Source organism: Pelmatolapia mariae, linkage group LG17 (genome assembly GCF_036321145.2).
Source record: "Pelmatolapia mariae isolate MD_Pm_ZW linkage group LG17, Pm_UMD_F_2, whole genome shotgun sequence".
NCBI lineage: Eukaryota > Metazoa > Chordata > Actinopteri > Cichliformes > Cichlidae > Pelmatolapia > Pelmatolapia mariae.
In genome coordinates, this window is record NC_086242.1 from 28,724,909 (window position 1) to 28,749,818 (window position 24,910).

General features: G+C 37.3%; 1 protein-coding gene across 1 annotated transcript in view; it reads right to left on the minus strand.

The window, feature by feature from the left end:
• brinp3a.1 (bone morphogenetic protein/retinoic acid inducible neural-specific 3a, tandem duplicate 1) overlaps window positions 1-24,910 on the minus strand; it is a 61,051-nt gene that overhangs the window by 8,982 nt on the left and 27,159 nt on the right. Inside the window, exons 5-8 of the mRNA XM_063460461.1 lie at window positions 24,447-24,631; window positions 7,806-7,911; window positions 7,109-7,345; window positions 219-441 (exon numbers count right to left, since the gene is read on the minus strand). Of these exons, the coding sequence (XP_063316531.1) occupies window positions 219-441; window positions 7,109-7,345; window positions 7,806-7,911; window positions 24,447-24,631 (751 nt within the window). The remainder of the gene's footprint in view (window positions 1-218; window positions 442-7,108; window positions 7,346-7,805; window positions 7,912-24,446; window positions 24,632-24,910) is intronic.

Below are 24,910 nucleotides of genomic sequence, written 5' to 3' on the forward strand. Positions count from 1 at the left end.
TAGCATAATGCCTAGTTCAGGGGATAACAAAGCACTGCGCACAGAGGGGGCTGAGGAAAATAAATGAGCACTGCCGTTTGCAACGTGCTTGAAAGGACTTGCAATGTGGCTGCAGGCTTTGGAATTTTTGCTTATTTTTTCACACTCATGCGCGCAAACACACGGCCTAACACATCTGTATCCACAGAAAGGTCAGCAGGAATACTTATATTTCTCACCTCTCTCTCAGCATAATAATTTTGGGCTGAGTTTGACACCTTTTGCTGAGGGTGAAGAGCTTGTTGATAATGCGTCGTGCTTTGCTCAGGAGCTGCTGGGTGCTGAGCTCCAGCTGTTTGTAGCGCTGGAGAATGGTCGGCTCCGTTTTCCAGAAATATTGAATGGCCGATGCGTTCAGAGCATAGAATGTAGGAAGCCTTCGAACAAAGTTCTGGAACTCATCTGAAAGACAGAGGACAGGCAAGATAGTTTAGTCTGCTGTGGAAAAGAAGTGGATGGTTCCTGTCTGACTTTGCCTAACTGACTTGAATGCTTTCTCACTATATTTGGCTAATTTAGTCAAGCCAAAATGAGAAAATCAGTTTGCAGAGTCCACGTAGACTGAAGAGCTGTGGGGCAAACTGGAAGTGATATTGTTTGAAACATAGGCTAATAGAAAAAGGCAGAGCTAAATACGGTGATGGGGTAAGATTCATTAATGAATAGCATACAGATTTTCTGCAGCAAGTCTGTCAGGGGGAAATCAGGATGGGCATGGAGCACAGAGGATAACATCTGTCAGCCTTTCAGAAATGCTGTTTGCCTCATGTGCTAACAGATTACATTTCAATAACAATATCATCACAACCACGATAGGATGTATGGAAAATCGAAAACATGCTCACTTCTGATTAGAAAATGACCGTGCTGTTTGTCTGGATAATAAAGCATCAATTTGGGAAACCAATTAAGCCCCAACGCCTTCCCTGCTGATTATGTAAAAAGCTTTACATGTTCCTGTGAAATTAATAAGTTGAGTGTTTTCTATGACCTGTATTTTGAAAACTAAAGAAAAATCACATGGTGCTGCCTCCACCATTATTTTTTTTCTTTCTTCTAATCACAGATTTAGCAGATTGTGTGATATATTAATTTGTCTTAACTAAAATTAGTTTCAAAGATAAGACCATTACTGGTGTCCAATGAGATGACATAATCCAAAAATGAGTCTGTCTTTTAAAACATCCCATGAGTGTCTTCATCGTAATAACCATCACTGTGATTTACATTTGAATAACAACAGGATTCTGCGTCAAAGAAGAATAAGAATATATCTCAGCTTATATAAATATTTTAGCATTGCGCTTAACTTATTGAAACATTAAAACATCAGTCATGCAAACATGCAATAAAAACAAGCTTAGTAGCAAAATGCAAATCTGACAAGACAAAGCAAGTTTAAGTGACACTGGCTGTTAAAGGATGTCATGTAAAAATAAAAATACATCCCAAAAAGACTGGCTAATGTCAGCTAAAACAACTAAAATACGATACTGTCAGATCATTGTCCAGTTATAGAAAAAAAGAAGGAGAAAAAAAAAACATAATCCATAAAAGTAGCATAAGAAAATAATTTTTCATTCATGAGAATATTGTTTGTTACATGTTTCAGTATGTGTGAAATATATATAACAGTGCTGTCAGCGTTAACGCGGCAAATCTCCGTTAGCGAGTTAACACGGATCGCCCCGTGCGTGGGGCTGCACGGCACTAGCGCTTTAACGAGCTAACCGCGCTAACGCATTGACGCTGTGCAGCCCCACGCACGGGGCGATCCGCGTTAATTCTCTAACGGAGATTTGCTGCATTATTGCGGTTATGGTGTTAACATCATTTTAACGAGATTAACGCTGACAGCACTAATATATAATATTAATGTAGACTGGCTATGCACACACTGTATAGAAGGATTACTATAAATATTATATTTCCCAATAAATCTAAATTTCCCAACTATTTTAACTAGTACGATTTATTATTCTGGAAGACAAAAGGGGTTTAAGTGGTTGACTATGAAAATTAAAAACCAGGGTAGTATAAATGTGTTCAGTCTGAAAAAAATAACTGTGGGAGTGGCTCAATAGCCACGTGTTTAGCCCTGGAGAACCCATGGAGTCAAATTTGACCCCATGGTTTCCCTAGAAAACCAATGGGGTCGGCTCTGACCCCATGGGTTCTCCAGGGTTAGCTATTACATTGATACAAATGCGTCTAGCATTGAGTGGCTGGTTCTTTACTGCATCTTATTCCCCCTCCTCACATTTCCTGCCTCCTTCCACTGTCTAATAAAATGCCCAAAAGTGATTTAAAAAAAGGAGCAGTAAATTGCTGATCTTTCAGCCACATTATCAAGATTACACATCGTGCAGTAACAGCTGGAATTTTTTTGTCTCTAGCATCCAACTAAAGTCTAACCTTTCCAATAAAGAGTTAATATTACTCACTTTTATTAAGGCCTACAAGTACCTGTGTTATAGATGCTAAATTTACAAGAGGAATATTGCGAGGATACAATAAGTAATCAATACTCAGACTATCATTCTTGCTTTTATTTTCTCTTGGTTACAATATTGCAATGGCATTTTATGGGAACCGAGAAAAAGTGAACGTATTACTCCATTTTATAGAGTCCATGACCCTATACAGGTTGCCCATTACCCATAGAGCTGATTTTAACATTTTACTTATTAGTTTTAAAGTCCTTCATGCCCTGGCCCTATAATAAACAGTATTATAAGTATTGAGCCATTCCTCCTTTCTCTATTTCTTGCTAGAAATGTATTGAAATGTGCAACCATACATGAAGATACAATATATTCGGTAAAAAATATTATTTCTTTAAGTAGTCCTCAGGGATAGCTGTAGAGGATTCTTGAAGAACATTCCAAAGCTCTTCTTTGGATGTTGGCTTCCTCCTGCTCAGATGATGACAACAGTTTGAACCAAAGACTTCAAACTTGGATTCAAGTTTGAAATATTTTTCAAGATACTCTGCAAGACTTGGCCACTGATTTTCAGTCCATGTTCTTGTGTAATCTGGGATACCTCAGAGCCCTTTTCCCCATTTCCCTTCCTTCAAAATGGCTTCTTGTGACATCATCGAAGTTGCCCAACAAGAAAACTGAAGGGGAGGCTGGAATGGCACCAAAACCTCTGAACAGGTGGATGTAATTGTCAGGTATATTGCCCTGACAGTGTGAGCAGCTGTTAGATGACACAAAACCCAACGTGAACATCCGCTGACCCATTTGGTGCACTCTATGCAGGATTTTGTATTGTATTAATTGTAGATCGGGGTTTCTAGTCATTTTAACAGAGAGTGTCCTGCATATTTTAGTATGCAGCATTCAGTATTTTGGGGGTTTCGAGATTGAGGAATTGCACCACACTTGATGGTGTGTGTAGTTTGACTTGATAAGGCTTAAATTTCTTTTTTTATTATAGATTTAATTTGTTGATATTCTAAAAATCTATTCTCGTTAATCCCATGTTGTAAAACTAATTTGTCAAATAGAATAGTCTATTCTTTCGAATAGGTGTTCCAAGTATTTAATTCCTTTGCAACTCCAATCTGGGAAGTTTATCATATTGTTGTTTTGTAGGATATTAGGGTTGTTCCAGATGAGTGTACGTTTACATGGGGAAAAAAAAATGGAAAAAAAATTGGAAACAATTTATGGTACCTAATGTACCTGATGATGTAGTTTTAAATTTGTTCTCTATCTTGTATCTATGTGTTGGCACAACATTGGTTTATCCCTTGACTTAGGCGCTGTTTCAATGTTTACATGATTAATTGGTCTGTGTTATGTGACTCAATAATTAAAAAAAATGGTCTAGTCTTGAAAATGAGTGAAAAAGCAGCAAATGTCCAAAGAAAAACTTTAAAAAACCTTCAGAAAGCTTGGAGAACTATGTCTCAAGACTACTTAGAAGAAAAATTAAAAGAAGTCTGGCTCCTTGGAAGCAAATTATAGGGCGTGAGCTCACAGTACTACACACTGTACTACTTGCACAGTAACAGCTCAGCCTCAAATCCTCAGGCAGAAACCTGTTAAAAATTTCTATGTCAGTCTTAAACACAAAATACAATCGAGCATTTGCTCTTAGGACTCCTTGTTTGTGGAATGACCTGCCTGAGGAAATCTGGCTCGCTTTGTCAGTGTCTTCTTTTAAATCGCAGATCAAGACTTACTTCTGTTGCAGTGCTTTTTGTATCTTTTTAAAAGGTTTTATATCTTTGACATTATTGGCATATTTCCATCTTATTTCTGTTTATGTTCATTCTTTGCAGTGGATTCACATTGTATCTTGTTCTTATTCTGACATCGCACTTGAGTTTTGACCCATTTTAGTGGATATGTAAATTGTTTTTTGTATTTTCTTCCCAGTAAGTTTGCTGATTTTGTGTTTCTGGGAGGAGTTGATTTGAAAAATGGGCAAAAAAAATTGATACATTCACTTCTTATTACTATTCATTATTTTATACTGTCATTTGGCTCCTTAAGCAGGAAACATATAGAATATAGGTGTACTTACAGGCTAAAAAACAATACTGATTAATTAAATATAGTTAGCAACATGGCAAAATCATAATGTTGAATAACCATGAGAAGGTGGGAATGGCAAGTCACTTTTTAACTACATTATTATTTTATCACCAAGACAACAATACCTCATCCCTGGAAACTTGCTCTCTAATGACCATTATTATCTTGTCAGCTGCTGAACCCAGGAAGGTAACGGCATTTTCCTTTTGTACAATTTTAAAAATAGAAGACACTGTCAGATTTTCAGGAACACAAGTACAGACACAGTGTGGGTCTTATCAAAAATAACACAATGAGGTTGAAGGGCAACGACGCGTGTATGAGGCTTATTTGGCAGGGTTTTCTTAAATTACTTAATTATGAGGTTATAATTAATAAGTTATGCATCTTAGTAGTCCAGTAACTTTAAGCATGTATTTGACTTACTGCAACATGTTGCAGTTTATTTAGACTAAAGCCTCTTGGATCTCTCTTGGATATGAAGTGCACTCTCTTATTTATGCTCCCCTGAGTCTAGTTTTTCACACTGTTTCAATGCTCTGTTATGACTATGGTTTGTCTTAGCCAAACACTGAGATAGTATACTGATCCAGGTATAAAAGATATGATGTCTTAATTATTAAACAGTTACCACTCAGTGGGTGGTGGGACTTAAAACAAATCATGTCCACCATCCTCTGATGGTAGGAAGCTCATTTAACAATAAGAGTTATGATTATTAATCTCTCTGCTGCTGGTGCGAGTTGTCCTCTATTAGATTGACTATACAAGTAGATCCTCAGGGGTTTCAAGGAAACTTATTTTTCATTATTTAATACAGCAGTGTAACTGCAGTTCTCTGGGCACCTTGCTGCTTAAGTCATTGCCAACTGCGCACTAATCAAGTTGCCCTTAGTACAGAAGCATGTAGCCGGTAATAACACACAGCCAGCCAGGTGCACTGAAAACAGCTTAAGGCAGAGCTGGAAATGAGTGAAACAGCAAGATGCCCTTAGAGCCTGTGGATGCAGCACAGTTTTAATAATGACAGGGGAACATGGAGGCAGAGCTATGCTGCAAGATACAGTAAAATTCAAGACTGAGGAAGAAGAGTTTGACATAACGGTCAACGGGTACATTAGCGGAAAAAAATGCAAAAGCTAATGAGACATTGGTTAATACAACTGCAACATCATTGCTAGTGCTATTACAAAGCTATTAAATTGTATTCTGCTAACAGATTAGAGCAACTGTATTGTGTTTCAAAAGGCATGACAGCTCCTACTGCAGTGAAGAGCTTACTTCTGACTGAATCACTGTTGACCCAGTAATATTGCTGTAATTGCTCCTCTTTCATGTACTGGACTTTGTAAATCATCCATGCATTTTTTTTCTAAAGACAGGTTCAAAGGTCACAAAAGAGTTATTAATCTGAATGCTCGAAAAGTGGTTCGATTTTCACCAGAGAAATTTTATTAATTTCATTATTTTGCTGTTTCTACTACGTCAGCTATTCACTTACCTCTTGCTGTATTAGGCCACTAAGACAAGTGTTACTGATCAATAATCAGTGCTGCTTAAGGGCAGGATTGGATTTATAAGATTTTTACATCAACACAGTGAAGTAAGGTACCTTCATTTCATTCATTTGTTAAGAGCCTTAACGTAGCTGATATTTAATTGTTTTAGAATACCTCCTCAAAACATCCTTTGTTTTACAGAAATCACACATCTTTTAATATTAATGATCCTCATACTTTGTAAGTCAAAGAAAATTGAACATATCATTAAATCATCGAGGCCATGAAGTCAAGCTCAGCCGCAATCCAGGAAGATCAGCTGCTCTAAGAGAAGTCCACATCAGCTGATGGATGGATAGCTTTTACTCTTTTACACGTCCATCTCGCAAATCTTATACAGTGATTGCCATTTGTGTACCCATGTTCATCCATAGAAAGGCAGGGAGGTTCCACCCATGCTGCTAGATAGATATTACTGCAGACAATAGTTATCTGCAGATAATGCAAATAATCTTCTTACTGAACGTAAATCAAAGACAATTAATGTAAACTGTTGCGTGCAAGAATTCCAAATAATACTAAATAAAAGGTGTGTACTGATATGTACAACTGACAATTTGTTATGATCAGGAAATGGTTTAAGAGTTTCTTTCCCTCAAAAACCCTGAAAATAGTTAAAACAATAAAATTTAGATAAGCACATGTGGATTAGAAACATTATAGATATTACATGTGCAGAACAGGGAAAAAATCTGTTGTGTCTAAGTAAGTTAAATGAACAGGGCTTCTTAGTTGTTTTCATAACCATGTGTGTTTGCAAGAAGCTGTTCCAAAAAAGTATTACACTCTGTAATGTTGAATTTCTATTACATAGATTGGATGTAATAGTCCCTTTTACAAAGATCGTCAGTTTGATTTTTCCATCAGTGCCTCCAACAATAGGGTGTTATTTGCAGTCAGTGAGAGGGTCATTTAAAATGGCAAAAATAAATAAATAAATACAAATACTAAAACACTGACCTGACTCTTCAAATTCTTGGTTAGCCATGTTCCAGGAATCTCGGATTTGCAGCAAACTAGTTTCCATAGCCCTCAGATCCACCTCAGGGCAATTACACTGTGGATAGTCGACGGCACACTGGCACCAGCAGTCGTTGTTTCGGCACACAAACTGGCCCTCCTCATTACAGCCAATGTAGCTAAGAGCTGCTTGCACAAACCTGGCCCTCAGATACTCTGGCAGAATGGCCTGGAGGCCTAAGGCAAGGACAAAAACAGGGCACAAACATGGAAATGTCACATGGATGAATGAAGTGGGAGCTGTAAGCACTTTAGGTACTGCAAAAAATTGTGTTTAGATAGCTTTTCTATGGTAGATCTGTAAATCACTGAAGACCAGCTCTCATTTTCTTTTCTTTTTTTTCCTCTCCCATGCTTGACATACACTTGGCGTCAGATGCAATATGCTGAGATTCACTTTAAGTTTTATTTTTACTGTGTAGTTCTGCTACTTTTGTTCTGAATCATTACTGCCCAGGATTCACTTCAGAAGTCTGCAAGCAATGCATGGCTAAAAAAAAAAAAAAAAAAAAAGCAAAAGAGTGATTGAAGCTAAATTCATTCTGACACTCTCGTGTTGCAGTTATAGGCCTGCCAGAGAACAGACACTGTGACAATTCCATCAGAAATTGGGGGAGTTCAATTATGGATGGCCAACCTTGCAAATGAATCTTGTTTTCAGGGCTCTGAACCAAAACGGAGCTGACAGAGTCGAGGTTGTCATAGTTACTGCATCCAAGAGGACCCGTCCTTGTTTCGGTCACCTAAAGGGAGGAAAACAGAGGGGCATAACAACAATTCATACTGTGAAAGTAACTCTCTAATGGCATTAAATATACAAACACATAAAGAGAGTGAGCTATGACAAAGGAGGATGGAAGGGAATGCAGATCATGCAGAATAAGATTAACAGTCATTCCCTCTACATCTCCTCTTCTGAGAAACACTAAATATATTACAGATTATTTAGACTTCTCCATTGAGCAAATCATATTTAGGATAATGACTCTGTGAGCCAGTGAGCTGGAAATTGAGTTGTGATCGGGTCCGCAGCGTAAGGCGTAATGAGTAAGTTGGGGTGTCATCTGTCAAATTCATCTCTACATTGTGTTTACCCAGTATAATACCCACTGACACCAATAACATGCTAAAATGCATTGTAAGCCCGTGTAAGCATGTCATCTTCAATTATACACCTGAGGGTTTGTGTAATTGCTTGGTTCAAACTTTTACAGGAGGCATGCAATATTGTTCCAAGACTACGTAGGTTGAAATATGATGAGAGGATTGGCAGCATACTCATCGCGGTAAACAGTGAAGCCATTTTTCAGACTCGATGATGACAGATTCATTTTTACATGTTAATGTTTTACTGCAAAATGACGGATACAAATACACATTAGATCAGATGCAGTCGGAGGAATGATTTGGTAATCCTATAAATCCTCACAACAGTTCTATTTCTGACGAAACTAAGCAGCACACTAGAGGCTCTGTGCGACTGCAGGAACACAGGAGCGCTTTGAAGTGAATCAGCTTCCTTGCATGTTCGTGTTAACACGCTCACCAGGTATAATGTTCAACCGTTTTATTTTTGCATGCTAACAGCTGCTAATTAGCACTAAAAACAAAAGATCGTTGGCTTTACAGATATATGATTCATGGTGTAGTCATATAATAAAATCCTGTGGTGTACCTCTCTTCATAGAACAGATAGAACAGTATTTAACATAGACAAACACACAATAAATAAATATAAACAACAGATATTTTTTTTTACACAATAAGATATGTAACAGGCAAACAATTTAAAAAAAATGTTGTAAAGTGCAGTTGTCTGCAGCATGTCCTCAGCTCTTTTAAGGCATGACTGGTGGTTCTTGTTTTTAAACTTCTTCACCTTCTTCCAGATGGCAGAGAGACAAACAGTTAATTTACTGGAAGGGTTAAGTCCGCAGCAATGCAGCTGGCCTTCTCCTGAACACGGTCAGCATACACTGAGTCTAGGTTTGGGAGAGGACTACCCACAATCCCATGTGCTGTTTTCACTCCCTGGTCCAAGTCCTTCCTGTCCTATTTTGTGTAGCTGTCATTTGCTTATAGTGTCATAATGGTGGTAAATTAATACATATCTGGAATCAAAATATATTTACTTTGTATGTGTATTTCATCATCAACATGAACATTAAAATGGCGTGACAAAATGATGAGGCAATTAGAACTAAGAGTAAGTGTGACTGACTGAATATAAAAGCATAGTATAAAGCCATATTGGACTGACTTCATTTTACACTGGCTCTTATGGTAGGCTCTTAGTCTAAATGATGTTCTATATGACTGTTTGTCATTATGTCCCAGAAGGTGATGGAATTATAGTTCTAAAGAAATCTCATTTGTGACAGGCACATCTGTGACATACATTTTAAAGATACAGTTAAGGAACTGACTAACTACTATACAACCTGCGAAAAGGCACTGAATTTGCACAAAATCTGCACAATTTTGGAAAACTAACCGGGGTGAGAGCCATCATCTTTTCCAAAGATATTTCTGCTTGCTTGTTTGGCTGAACCATCTAGATTTTCCACTAATTTAGCATTTGTCTATATCTAAAATCATTAATTATTTTAGTCATTAGTGCACAAAACCCAGTGGCATGTCACGACAAATCCCTTGTTTTCAATGTTTTCTGTGGCGACAAACAGCTTTCGAGCTGTGTGGTGTTTTCTAAATTTTCCGTCTTTGAGGCAAACAGATAACATAAAGAAGAAATAGAAACATGGAAACCGTAAACCACTGAAACGTTAATCAAACTAGTTATTCTTATTTAGGTTTCTTTTAAAATCAGTGACACACAAGACAATACTCAGTCATAGGTGTATAATGTGAGATTAACACGGTGTAACAAGCTTATTTTTGGCAACTTTTAGTCCACCTGTGGAGGCGCAGAAAACATAACTATAATTCTGGCAGTGGGTGTGTTTGCTTCAATCATGACCAATCAAGCACCCCATTTTTCAGTCACTCGAAACAAGCACAGTTGGCTGTGATGGTAGTCTGACAATTTGGTGACTGAGAGAAGAGAGTGGGGCAGGTTTCACAACGAAAAACTTTACCCAGAGGAAATTGATGTGGCTGTGTGGGAGGTGTAAAGTCTTGATGAAAGAATAAATTACAACTCGAGCAGGCTACTGACAGTTTGAGGAGATTACATTACTGCAGCTTGAGGGAAGTAACAGACTCGGTTTGCACAAGTTTCTCTTTCCCTGAGAGAACTCTTAGATAAGTCATGGAAACAGTTCAGTGACATGAAGCGAGACGCCAAACAAGTTGGCAGAAGTTGTTGATTTGGCACGGACAGCAGGTCATTTACCAGTTAGTTTATAGAGGAAACGGCAGCCTTACCCACATGCCATGCTTCATTATGCGATTATTATTTCTGTACATCTGACAATCTGTTATGTTATTTTCGCATATCTGACAATGTCCCACAGTTATAAGGATTACAAAAAGCTAGTGCAAGAAATTCTAGTGAAGTTAATATTAAAAAGCTACAGCAGACAAACATCACTGGAAACAAGATATGTTCATGAATTGTGAGCGTGGGAAGCGCCAGCTGGAGGAGTTTGTTTTACACACCTGCTCCAAGTCAGGTTAATTGACTCAACAGAAAAGGTTCAAGCAAGTGGGAGTAGGAAAGGAAAAAACTATGAAAATTCCCTAACATATAGACAAGTATGTGCAGGCTTTTCCTCGAAAATTGAGTGTCTATTGGAGAAAAGATGTGTGCATGAAAAATGTGCCGCATGCAGTCACTATTGGTTTTCACACAATGTTAAACAGTGAGTCCTGTGTGTAAGCATCGTCCAGATTTTCTGAAATCTCCTGTTTGTTTGAATAAACAGTATGTGTTGTAATCATCACCGCATCCTTTTGTCTGAGTTGCAGACCCAACACCAGTGACCTTACAGTTTGCTTGGTAAATTCACGAAAACGGCACCTGTTATTTGTACTTGGAGCTTTTCGCTTATCACATCAAATCGGCGGTATAGGGGAAAAAAAAGGAAAAAGCAAAGCTGATTCCATAACAGATGTGAAACTGATGAATGTGCGATGCTAATGCAGCATTTAGGAAAACTAGAACCAAGAAATAAATGACAACAAATCTAACAGAGTGTAGAAGATTAGATAATGTTTCTTGCGCTGCATCTGTTGCTTGCTTGTATGAACAAGTCGAGTGAACCTGTCTTTGCCCTGTTTTTTCATTAATCTCCTCCTGTGTGTCAGGAGGAAATGATTCTCTGGGACAAATGAAGCTTTTGAAGTCATTTAGGCAGATAACTGATCCACAGCTCCACTCGAGCTGAATGTGTTTATTTCTATTACCGGTTGGGTGATCTATTAAAACTCTCTGCTTATTCTCTACTTTACAACAAATTCTCCATTTCTTTTTCACTCTAAATTAAAATGTTGTAATTTAATGAATGCTTCACTGAATATCATAAGAAAAAGAGAGCAAGACAAAAAGCAAACAATTTTTACAGCGACTGCTTCAATTTTCTAGCACCATTAGGCCATTCCTTGCTGTTAATCATAAATTGATGCATTAAGGTGCGTTGAAGAGAAATTGGTTTTAAAACACAGCGACTGAGTGCAAGAATGTGTGGCAGAGTGATTACACTAATAGTATTCCTTTTTGTGCACTGAACAGGGTGACCATCCAAAGTGAGTGTAGTCACTGCTGGCTTTCTCACCGTCCATTTGAAGAAGGTTGGCTTGACATTTTGGTTTAAAAACTTTTCCGTCCTTTGGAAATAAAAGGTTATTTTTAAAAATGGGTTTTGACTCAATTAATCATTTGCACTGTAACGCACCACTCCACAGCTGGAAAGTAAATCTTTTCAGAGGATTTTTTCTTATGTGCTCAGTCCATTATAATGCAGGCTTGCCCACTCACAACAGTGGATGAGAGCACCTAATATCTTCATATAAGAACATGAAAAAATTCATGGGCGAAAAAAGTCAAAGATAAAGTTTCTTTTTTTTTTAAAGCTGATGCTGCAGGTTTTTATTATACCCAGGTGTACTCAGAGGAGCTGTTAGTTGAAAATTGCAATACAAATTGGTGAAAACAGGGAGAAGCTGTTGCTATTCATGCAAAAGCGTAAAAAGCAACAAAATGGCATAGGCCAGCATGCAGAGAAAGCAAACTTACATGACCTGCAACCTTACATTTGACTCAAAAGAGTCACGTACACAACTTAATAAATGTCTCAAGCCAGCTAAATTAAGCACAAAATCTGAACAAACTGAGAGGTGTTACAGTTCAGAGATTTTTACACAAGATGTGATCCAATATGGAATTCTGCATAAATAGAACACCACTTCAGGCACATGTCAATGCTTTTTAAGGTTTTAGTATGTCCTTTAAGTCAGTAAAATGACACATGGAAAGGTTAGGTTCTACGTCAGGGTTAGGGCATCATTCTTGGAAATGAAATAACAACATTATAAAAATGTGCAGTAAAAAGCCACAAAACGGCTTGCAGTGTTATTCATAATACTGGGCTGTGTGGTGATAAAGACATGCTGAACTCTATAAACAGATTCTTTCTCGAAAAGCCCATTTTTATGGAGTTAATGTTAAATCTGCTGAAGAAGATGTGTTAAAACTTGGGCGTGAGAAAAGTTGGGGAATGAGAGAACAACTTTTGATAGGGGTGTAAAAAAACTTTTCCAAGGAGCCTTGAAAAATGCAAACTATATCCAAGTCCCTCCAAAACACCAGATTTGTGCTGACAAAACAGTCACCCATTTCTCCTGTCCTTTTGAGCTTATAGTTTGTGAGCAATCTCAGCTCAATCATTGTTGACAAAAGCTTGATTTAGCGCATGTGTATATGCATGCAGGATCCACAGGCACCAAAGATAAGCTGACAACCTGAAGGGAAATCCATCTCTGTCGCTGTCACTCGTGAATTATTGCCAAAAACCATGACGCTGTCTTCTTTTAATAATTTCCCAAGAGTCCAATAAAAGTAACTCCATCTCCTTGCCAGATTAATGACGGCAACTGTGGTATCCAGCCAGGAGGAAAAGGAAGACTTTTGCCGCTGTGGGCAGAAAAGTTGTCTCTTTTGACATCTGCTTTTGACAACTACAAGGTCAATGAATAACACAGAGTGCAAAGAGACGTGCAGAGGAATAATGGCTGGGAGCTCTGTATCTGCTGTATGCATGCACACATTGTATCAATACCCCATAAAATAAAAACCTTACTGAGCAAGTATTTTTCAATTTACAAAAAATATAGTCTATTGCTTATTAAAAAAATCATAATTTTCATTCTCCAGGACAGGGAGACAGCAGTAAAGCATTGGAGAGAGATGGACTTCCATTCTTCTTTTTGTTATGGATGCCTTAATACAATTAATTAAAATCCAAGCAGCCTATATAGTGACATACAAATTAATTTCTAACACAGACAGATGTCCAACTTAAAGTGGAAAATTGACCAAATGCAAATCTAAAGATGGCTTTTCTATGCATAGCAATGAGGCCATCTGCAAAAGGAACCCAGTGGAGCAGAGCATGTGTGCACAGTCAGCCTTCCCTATTAGAATGCAACCCAAAAATGAAAAAAAAAAAAGTTTTTTGCTAAAGGAGCGAAGACTTTTTTTTTTTAAACTGTGATCAGTAAAAGCCACGGATCAGTTGGCGGGGGAATTATTAATGCACCATAATTGTATACAAGATAATTGTGCTGACTATGTTTGAATAACTAACAGCTGCATTTAATGGAACATTTAATTGCGCTTAAAGGCTTTTGTAGAATAAGCACTTTGTGATGCTCATACATGCTGTGGACGTGACACATTTCACTATGCCCTCAAGGCTTACCTTTTGATTTACTTATTACAAGCCAAGTACTCATTTAGAATTCACTAAACCTAAAACCATATTTAAAAAAATATTGGTCCATAAGACAAGTATTTTTAATCACAATTTTTAAAAGATCAAGATCTAAATTTTGCTGAAAAAAGCAACACCGTAACACGATCATTGTAACAAAATCCCATAGATTTCCGATAAAGATTTGACAACTGAAATGAAAGCCTTTTGTATTCTCCGGATGGCAACAATGAACAATACAAATATAAAGAGCATGAAAATTAAAAAAAAAAAAAACAACACACACACACACACACACACACACACACACACACACACACACACACACACACACACACAAAAATGCCCTCTACAATAAAACCTGAAAAAATATACTGGCTAAAATAATCAACCTACGGTTAAAGCAAATATGGCACATGAAAATATTCCACTCTAGAATTAATAGATAAATCCTGTTAAAAAGATCCATTAAGTTGTTATTACTGAATATTTAAATTACTGTCTCCCTCCCACATTACATTCCTCTTTCTACCACTTTGCACATAGTTCATGAACTATCAACCTTGAGCTGGTTGCTGAAAAACAATGGCCCAATTTTTGCTGAATACAAATCTACAAAAAGGGGTTTAAAAGCTAGGAATACCATGACGATAACCTCAGCATAATTTACCATGAACAATTAACTGACCTCAAGCTAAAACTCTGCCAGTGATCCTGACACATCTCCATGCCAACATCAAGATTGCTCTGCCGATTTCCTTTTGAGTTAACCTACAAGCAAATATAAGTGGGCTACTTAAAATGCTTTAGCCAGCAGACAGTCTTGTTGCTACACCCCACTCTGCAACCCTCTTCCAGCCTAAGTTTCCACCATTCATTTTTGTTTCTTTCTCCCCTTGACTTTACTGGCTTTTAAAAAAATATATTATTTAATGTTCTTTGACATGGAAGAGCAGGGTTGTGTTCTCCAATCATAGGCTATACAAGTGGCTGGCAGGTGTGAGAACAGAAACATTCTGGCAAATATGAATTAGTAGAGCTGCAATAACAATCCTACTTTGACTAAAGAGGTTCTAAAAGAAGTGCTACTAGTACAATGCTATGTGGCTACTATAAGCTGCATCTATGCAGAGGTGCTCTTATTTCCACCCACAGTCCAGTTGGGTATATGTTGGGTTAATTTTGGCTTCTAATTTAGCTTTAGGTGTTGATTGAACATGAATGGTTGTCTGTCTTTCTGAGTTGGTCATGTAATAGACTCTAGTTTAATGCTGAAACCTAGCTGGATGAGCGACTGAGAAAAATTGAGTGCTCTGGAAGTCTACTAAAAGAATGAATACCTCTTTTTCCAAAGATAATCTCATGTTTAGAGTCTCTAAAATCTCCAACAGGCATTTAACAAAACTGAGATCTGAAATGCTGTTTTTAACTCATTTTATTTTTATCATTCAGTGAGCTTTTTTACCCACACATTTGTTGTGGTACCTCACTTGTTTGTTTGTGTTTTTCCTTTAATTTGTCTCTATAGTCAAGCAAAGCAGGCATTCCCCAGTGACCCCTGAAGGCATCCTCCTCAGCTTCTTCTTACACTCTTGTCTGTAAAATATGTAGGTCTGCTGCTGCCACACACATTCGTTCAGGGGAAACACTGCTGCTTGTAAAGTTAACATTGCTCCCCTCTGAGATGGCACAGTGGCCCAACACACAAGTGAGCCATTTTGACTTTTGGAGCAGGTGAGAGCCAGAGCCAGGATTTGGCATCGTAACTGGACTAAGCACAGCACAGCTGCTTGTTTTCCTCAGTTTTCACAGTGGAAGAAGATAGATGGTGGATCTCACTTCTCCCACTGGAAAGGTTGTGCACACACAGAGTAAAGGACACCTCAATTTCTCCCTCTAGTTCAAATCTGTTTTATTTGGTAGAGCAGCAGTGAAGCTGTTTCACTGCAAACAGATAAACATGATAACAAAAAAGAAGAAAATAGAGCAAATTCAATAAGATTATTCAATAGGAAGCACATGAAATCAAACAAATCTGACCAACCTCAAAATCAGCTCTCTTTTTTGTTAACATAAAACAACATAAAAGTATAATCAATAAAGGCACTCAAAATGTTACCACAATAAAATGAATATAAACTTTATCACCTTTTGTGACGCTGACCCTGCAAGCATGACAAATGGAAGCTGTTTGATTAGTGTGATACTTTCAAAGTATTATCCAAAACGTGTGAACATCAATATTATCTCTCTATTTCACACTCTCTGACAAGTAAAATGGAAACTTATTGACTGAGAATAATGACTATAAAATCCTGGAACTAAAATACTAATGATCAGAACACTGATAAAACAGAAGGGCACCAATGCTTATTTCTATTATGCTCCATCACAGATACCACTGATGCAGTTTCCAATAATAAATATGCTCAAAATCAGTTATAGAAAACCAAATGCATAGAACAAATTTACATTTTGTTTTTTGCAACACCTCGAGTGGAATTAAATTTTTAGCTCCAGGTATTTTTTTGCAGCGCTTTATTGATTTAAACACAAACTCACAGTCTCATGTAGATATTTGATGTACTTACATTACTTACACTTTTATTTTAATATTCTGGAAAAATACATTTTAACCCACACATATGTTCATACAAGGCCTTTAGCAAAGAATATTTTTATGGTACAAAGGCACACTTCTTTGTGCTTTCATTAAATACACTAAAGTTATTGTCTATATTATATCTTATTATAATTATTTTAAATATGTTTTTTATATTGTTAAAAAAAACAGTTTATCCTAACTGGAATGCACCTGATTTTTCACAGGCTAAGAAATATTTTCTTCCTGACAACTGACTGACAAGAAATCATTAGAGATACAGTTTTGTCTGATTTAATTGTAGATGAACTGAAGCTAACAAATTAAATAAAATAGGCTTGATAAAAGGTAATTACGCCACAAGTTGCCTGTTAAGATACCTGTCTTCTCTGAATCAGATTATGCAGTGTCTTGCAAGGCAACTAAATGGATGATAGCCTATGTGTTACTAGTGTGAAGCCTTGGCAGGGCAAAACAGCACTTAGCCCTTTAACATGTTCCACTGATACAGATGGCTCTGAGGCACATTCATTATTTAAAAATGTGGCTTTAATATTATTATAATACCAATTAGGAGCATTTTACTGATGAACATTCATCACTGCTGCAAATCTCTCATATGAATAATTCCACAAAACAGCATAAAATGTCACTTAGTGAGCTTGTGTTGTCAGATGTTTGAGCAACAATGGACTTTGGATGGCTGCACTTTCTGCTTGCTGGAGAAAAAAAGTACAAGATGACATTAATGTTTCATGTTTAAAAAAAAATCATCGCTCATCTCAAAATTGCCTCATTCTCTGCACCTTCAAGAATTGCTGTTCCCTTAATCACCACAGCGTAGTGGATGTGCAAATCCACATTTGCATCTGAGATACGTTTCCGCCTGTTTATTCAGTCTTTGAGGATTTCCGTGCATGTTTAAGACCACTTTGTTACACTGGCTTACACTCTAATGTCAACCAAAGGGGGGGATAAGCTTATAAAGTATAAGCAAGAAAAAAGAGGAAGAGGAAGCAAATAGCATCAGAATGTGATTATTGTGTGGCTTTTGGAATGGAAAAAAAAAAGGCACGGGGGGACAGAGGGGGACCTCTGGTAGCAGAAAGTGCAATTTAATACTGAATGTGCTGTTATGTTCACTAAGGGAAACTAAGCTGTGCTTTTTTTACTGCAAGTAGTGGAAGAGGGGCCGAGGGAGCAAATTTGACTCTGTGTTGTTTTAGCTCCTCGGGCCTCACCTCTGTTAACCTGCAGCACATGAAAAAGAGGAAGCTGGGAGATGTCTTCTCCCAGCTTCCTCTTGACATCTAAAGTCAGATTTCAGGTTTGCCATAATCAGCTTCTTCGTCTACAACATATCAAGGAAGGGAACTTATGTTAAAATTTGGTGAAAAACATGGTTAAGAGCCAAAAAGAAGAGCATTTATCTTCCTTTCTGAATAATGGCCATGAAAAAAAGGTCTGTCCATAATGAATTATTCATCCATGCTCATGATGACAAAGTACTTTGTCTTTTTTCATTTGGTTTTGTTTATCATCGCATCAAAACAGCCTCAAACTTTGGAAGCCCTGTGCTCTGAGATTGTTGCTCAGCAGCAGTTATCTGCTAATCTTCAGATGCTCAAACTTTATTTGTGCGCTCCTTAGCTTGAACAAACTGAGTGTAATGGCTGAGCAGCTAAGGCAGGCACAGCAGATTGGGTCAAGCATTCCTTATCACTTCTCCTTCCTGTCAGTGATATTCCCCTCACAAGCTTAGTTTAATGAATCTTCAATGTGGACGAGCTGGCGCAGCAAATAAAAGGTAAGTAGGATGACTATTGCGACTTTTCCTGTGTACTTGGATCCTGGGCTAAAAGGCCCTCTAAATAAGGCTTTTCTGTCCTCATCTCATCTCTTCTACTCACCCGCATATGACACCTTAACTCGTACCACAAAATGTTTGACAAATGACGGCAGCTCTCAAAGGAAATTACTGAAATGGAAGGGCTGATTCATCACACTATGTAACAGCAGAGCCATTTTTTTTTTTTTTTGCACTCTTATCTCATTTTTCCCGTCTTTGATTATTTTCCAGAGCTGCTTCGCTCAGTCCTACAGGCCTTCAGGCCAAGCGTTTCCACCATTTAAATATGTTATCTCTTAAAACCAGGGGACCAATGCTCTTCTTAAAGGCAGCTTTGTTTTGGCATTCGTCTTCATTTGGGTGAGGTAAAAATCCATGTTTGAAATTAAAGGCTGGTGATGCTGTGAATATTTTACATCAGTCACCTGAAAATGCCTCACAAACAAACGTACCCTAGAGGGCTTTTTCTCTATTCATCTCAATCAGAGGGGTTTTTAGCAGCACTTTGGTTCAGTGGTGGCTGCCAAATCAGCTCAACGTCCTCTTGCCAATTCACTTTAGAGAATGTACAGTTTTATCTCTGATGGACTACGTAGTGGGGCATCACTAAGGACAAGTCAATGAAGAATAGGCTGCATCTGAGGAAAAAAAGCAAGCAGTTTGGCTTTTTTTTCTTTGTTACTGCAGCTACACAAGGAACCAGACCGGACAGTCAGGTTTTATTTATTTATTTTTTTCCAAAGTGAACAGAGCCCTGCCCATGTTTGCTCAAAACTGCTTAATATTAGTTTATAAATGCTGTTTATTTGTGATTTGGATGGTATTCAGTTTTTAATGTAGGAATTTAGATAATAATTTGATGTTTAATATGAAAAATTTCTACAATTTCAACTGGGGCACAATACATCTTGCTCACGCTCAGCAGTGATCATTACGCTTCCGTTCACCTCATTGTTGTGCTAATTAGCAACTTTGTCATCCAGAATTATCTCTTTCATACTCAGTGAAAAATCTATAGCTGATGTAGCTTCTGCTCTCTCTTTCTCTCTCTCTCTCTCTCTTCACAGCAGCTGCACCCACACAGAGGCTGTGAACTGTTTGAGAGAACAAAGTAAGACAACTTCTGTTGCTTCTTTCTCTCTCAGTGATAACTTTCAATGTAAAGACACAGCACACCCATTAACATTTGTATATGGTGATCTTTTCAGACATGTCACAGTTATAAAATCACCCATCCACTAAAGGTTGTTATTCACACTAACTACATGCTTATCCACTTCACCTAACATCTCTTTTATAAGAGGGTTAATAATGGTTTGGTTTTTCTTATCCCTACAAACACTGTTGCCTCATTTAGCAACTTATGTGGATGACTTTGTAACTTTGTAAGGTTACAGTTAAAAAAAAACTACCTCCGACCCCCCGAAAGATCAAGATTTAATTCAAAGAACTTGCACATATAATTACTACTTATTTTTTCAAACCGGCCCTGTTTACCCTGTCTAGTAATTTTGGATTGTTCATGCTTTGCTTCTTCGAAAAGGGCTGTCTTTATCATAATAGATTATTTCAGTAGGTATACCCAGGTGTTAAAGTGGGCTGCAATGATTCGGATTCCACCACAGTCAGTTCATAAATTTAAAAGAAGGCAGTTTAATACAAAATACTGTGAAGCAACTTCCTTTTTTATATGTTGCAGTCTGGCTGTCCTTTCCATTGAAGACATGGACATAGTTAAATTACCACATAATTACCACCTGCACATTCTGCAAATCCTTTTTCCTACTGATCCTTAACATGTGTCCATGCTGTAAATGCCAATAAAGTTGTGGTCAGAGGACTTTAGTATCTAAAAAGCTCTTCTGAAGGCAAACGACCGCAGTTAGGGTAACGCTTTCTAAGATTATGAAATGTATTATTAATTACCAAACAAAAATGCTAGTACTAGCTCTGGAACCTTCAGTGTGAGGGTTAATGTTTGCTTGTTTTCTTAGACCAGGGTTGGGGAACTCCAGGCCTCAAGGGCCTGTGTCCTGCAGGTTTTAGATATCACCCTGGGTCAACACACCTGAATCAAACGATTAGTTCATTACCAGGCCTCTGGAGAACTTCAAGACATGTTGAAGAAGTTATTTAGCCATTTAAATCAGCTGTGTTGATTCAAAGACACATCTAAAACCTGCAGGACACCAGCTCTCACTTCTGTCTTAGACAGTAGTTACAAAGACACCAATTTGGACACATCACAACCCGATATTGTGCTAAAATGTGTAATGGACACACATGCAGAAGCTGCATTACCATAAAATATTTAAAGGCAAGAAGGCGGTAGTGAACAAAAAAACCTATAGGATACATTTCAGTCATTTCACATTCAGTCCTTAATCATCAGAAATGATTAAGCTAGGCGGCTAATATGTATATATATATGTAAATGTGTTAATAATGTCTGTTTAAATGCTTTTCCGCTGTTACTGCAGCTTCTGCATGTGTCTTTTTCACGCTTTGGAGGAGTGAAGTGTGACATAGATACGGTGAACAGGCGTGTCTTTTACATGTTTTGTCGTGATACTGGGTTGCACATCAGGCTTGTATCCATTTTTAAATTAAACAGAATTTTTATAACAACTACATTTCCACATGTTTTTGTAAAACTGGTACTTTTTCAGTAGGTTTGTAATGCGCTCTTATATTTGATGAGACCACAATCAGATCCATTTACTGATGAATATCATTTTGTAAAGTTACCTTGCAATAGTTTTTACTATTTATTTTGATTCACATATTTTACTGTGTACTAATTCTCAATTTGGCGTCATTCCTCACATGTGCTGTGTTATCTAATCTGATCTCATTTGAAATAATATCAGGTAATTTTACATTGCCTCCTCATTTTCAGCTCAGCACATCTTCAAAACATTCAAGACATGCTCTCACATAAAGCTTATTTCTTAGTCAGTGGCACTGCAGGAAAACAGCAAAGATCTATAAGCGGCAAACATTGATTTGTTAGTCAGGTCAGGTGTCTCTGTTTTTTAGCAGATCCAATCTCAAAACTATCACTGCAGAAGCAGGTGTAATCACATGACAAACAGACTGAAGAAGCTGACCGTGTCTCAGACTGGTGTTTTTACACATTGTTATTGTTACCCACATTCTTAGATGTTAATCTGTGGTTTACCAAAGGTAGGCGTAAACACATTAAAGCCATGTGAAGTAACAGATTCCTCTGAAAACATAGAGAATTTTAAGTGAAGGACAAACCCAGCCTATTCAATTCATTCTGCTTGATAACAACTGACAGAGTGATGTATGAACACACCCTGGAGGTATTAAGCTGTAAAAGATGCAGGGTGATATTTACATAAGCCTATCTAGATATTCTCAGAATGCCGCCTCATATGTAAGCTTGTGAATACACACATTAAAGTGAGAAAGGAAGTAAACAGTATTGCTCGCTTCATGTCTTCTCTTGGTTGCTCATTGAATGTGCATGTTTACTCAAATGTCACATCAAAGCCAACACAACAATGCAATACTTGCAAGGAAACTGATATTTTTTTCTAATTTGTCAGCTAAATAATATTAAGAAGATTATTCAGTTTATCAGCTTTCAAACATTATAGTTTCTTTTAATAAAATAAATATTGTATTTGACGTTTCAGAGTTATTTTTTTCTACAAGCAACTTTTTTAATACCATAGACTATATATAAAAGATGTAATCACATAACGCAACATTCAGTGCTACAGATGCCACATTGGCTTTGTGGAGCCCAATATAACATGTTTGGATGAGAAGGTGGAGTGCTGAGTTATCAGCTAGCACCACCTAGCTTAGTAAACAAGTTGCATATAAATTTGTATGGGTGTATTACAGACTTAATTGCTAATTAGTGATAATAAGTAACATATGAAAATAGTAGAAGTTTGAAGACCAAAACTTGAGTATTAAAAATGGCTATATCCAGAAGCTACAGCTACATGCGTCAGTAATTAGCTACAATTATAAGTATGAGGCAAACTACCATTTTTTATACCAATTTTTTTCAATTCAATTCAATTTTATTTATATAGCGCCAAATCACAACAACAGTTGCCTCAAGGCGCTTTACATTGTAAGGTAGACCCTACAATAATACATACAGAGAAAAACCCAACAATCATATGACCCACTATGAGCAAGCACTTTGGCGACAGTGAGAAGGAAAAACTCCCTTTTAACAGGAAGAAACCTCCGGCAGAGCCAGGCTCAGGGAGGGGCGGGGCCATCTGCTGTGACCAGTTGGGGTGAGAGAAGGAAGACAGGATCTCAAATTAGGGTTATAAACTTTAACAGACTGTAAACATTTTTTTCTCTTGTAAAGCCATTTTAATATGGACGTCCACGGGGATTGACTCACTTTTGAAAGTAGCCTCAAGTGATTATTTAAGGAATTACAATATTTGTATCTTTATAGTGGCTTCATTTTCAGCCCCAGGTTGTTGGGTTTTTAATTACATTTTTACAAGCCATTCAAGATTTAACATGTATTATCATTGGTGTGACACAGGGTTGTAGGAATAATCTCCTATGTTACTAAATAAAAAATAAAATCATTTATAAGAATTAAAGGTTATTCTTTAATTATTTGATGACGGTGGTAAGCCAATATAATTTGTGCTTGGCTTACAATCACAAAAAATGAATACTTTAAGGAAAAAAGGTAAATGGAAAAAAAAAAGTATCTAAAATATTCTGGTACAATTGTGCCTTCTATAGAGAAGAAGAAAAATAAATATATTAAATGCATTCAACCTGACATAATAGAGCACGTCTATTATGCCTTATATATAGTAATTATACTTATAAGCCCCGAGGAAGCTTATCTTAGTATAAAAAATAATAATTATAAAATTAATTCCATAAAATAAAATGAAAGCTTGGCAAACCACTGTTATAATACACATTTTGCCCAACAGTTTTGTAAGTAAAACTATTAAGCAATAAAGAGGTTGCCTCACTAATGGCTGCCGGTGGATTTTTGGCTAGAACATTAGGTAAGGTCTTAAGTGCATTTAGTCCTAATGGTTCATTAATTAAAAATGGTAAGAAAAATAGCTGTCATTTAACACTCTGCACAGAGGTTCCCTGTCCTTACATAGTTCTAATCCCCTCAACTAAGGGCTTAAAAATATTTTAATATTTCTATTTTGCATTTGAAGCAGGGCACAGTTGCTCATCAAGGTCCTATCACAGGCTGTAAACTGCATAAAGTAAGTGGTAGTAAGTGGTTAGGACTTGGCAAGTACTGACCACTGGATGGGGTTTTCTTGATTTAGTCCAATAAAGAAAAGAATATACAGCATACAGCATGTTTTTTAACTTTAAAACATATACAGCATTTAATGGGGTAGTTGGACTTCCTTTATAGTTCACCTGAATGAATAAATGTAAAAAGGTAACAATCCCACGATGACCTCTTATCAATTTGTGTACTATTCAACCAGTGGAAACTTGTATGTCAGCATATCAATGGGCTCTTAATATGCAGGTACAAATATAGTTGTTGAATGTGTGCATTCTCAGTAAATTTGGAGAATAAAACAAAACAACAAAAAAAGCAAAAACAATCACTGCTTGTTGACACAAGCTCCACTTGTTAAAATTAGCCAAATCTGCTGATTGTATGGTTACCACTGAAATACACCGTACTGGCTGTGATTGAATTAATTCTTTAGTGAGGGGGCTAATCAAGACCACTTTGCCATGTTTTGAAAAATACAATAATTATGTTTATCCAGTGAAGCAACATCCAAGCAAATTGGAACAATGACTCAATGAAATGGCTGCGTTCATAGATGGAATGCTATAACAATGGGAGCCATTTAAACGATTGGCAAATAATGTGATTCCGTTGTTATGTGTGACTGAAGCCCAAAGAGAAGCTGACTTTACCTTGATGGCGGTGGAGGCGATCTGGATGTGGTGCAGCTTGTGCAGGGTGCTCTCCCTGTCAATGAAGTAGGAGGCGGCCAGCTGGTGCAGAGCTTCCAGCGTCACAGCTGTGCCATTTGATTCACTCGCTTCTGATGTTCGACTCAACTTTCGCTTGTCCACAAATATCATTAATGACTCTTCCCCTGCAAAAACGCAGACGCAGTGACACATACAGATTTATTATTTATGACTCCTCCGTGAGAACATCATCATACTCAGTTGTGTAACTGTAAATCTTAACACATGAACACCTGTCAGGACTCATCATCATCTTTACATTAAACTCATAAAGATGGAAACCTGCTAAGAGAACAAACGGCCCTTTTAATACACCCTAATTTAGTGATGACTCTATTGCTGTATTGCACAAATTGAGATTTGTAGAAGTCTTATTATTTATTATTTTTTTCAGATAAAGGCTA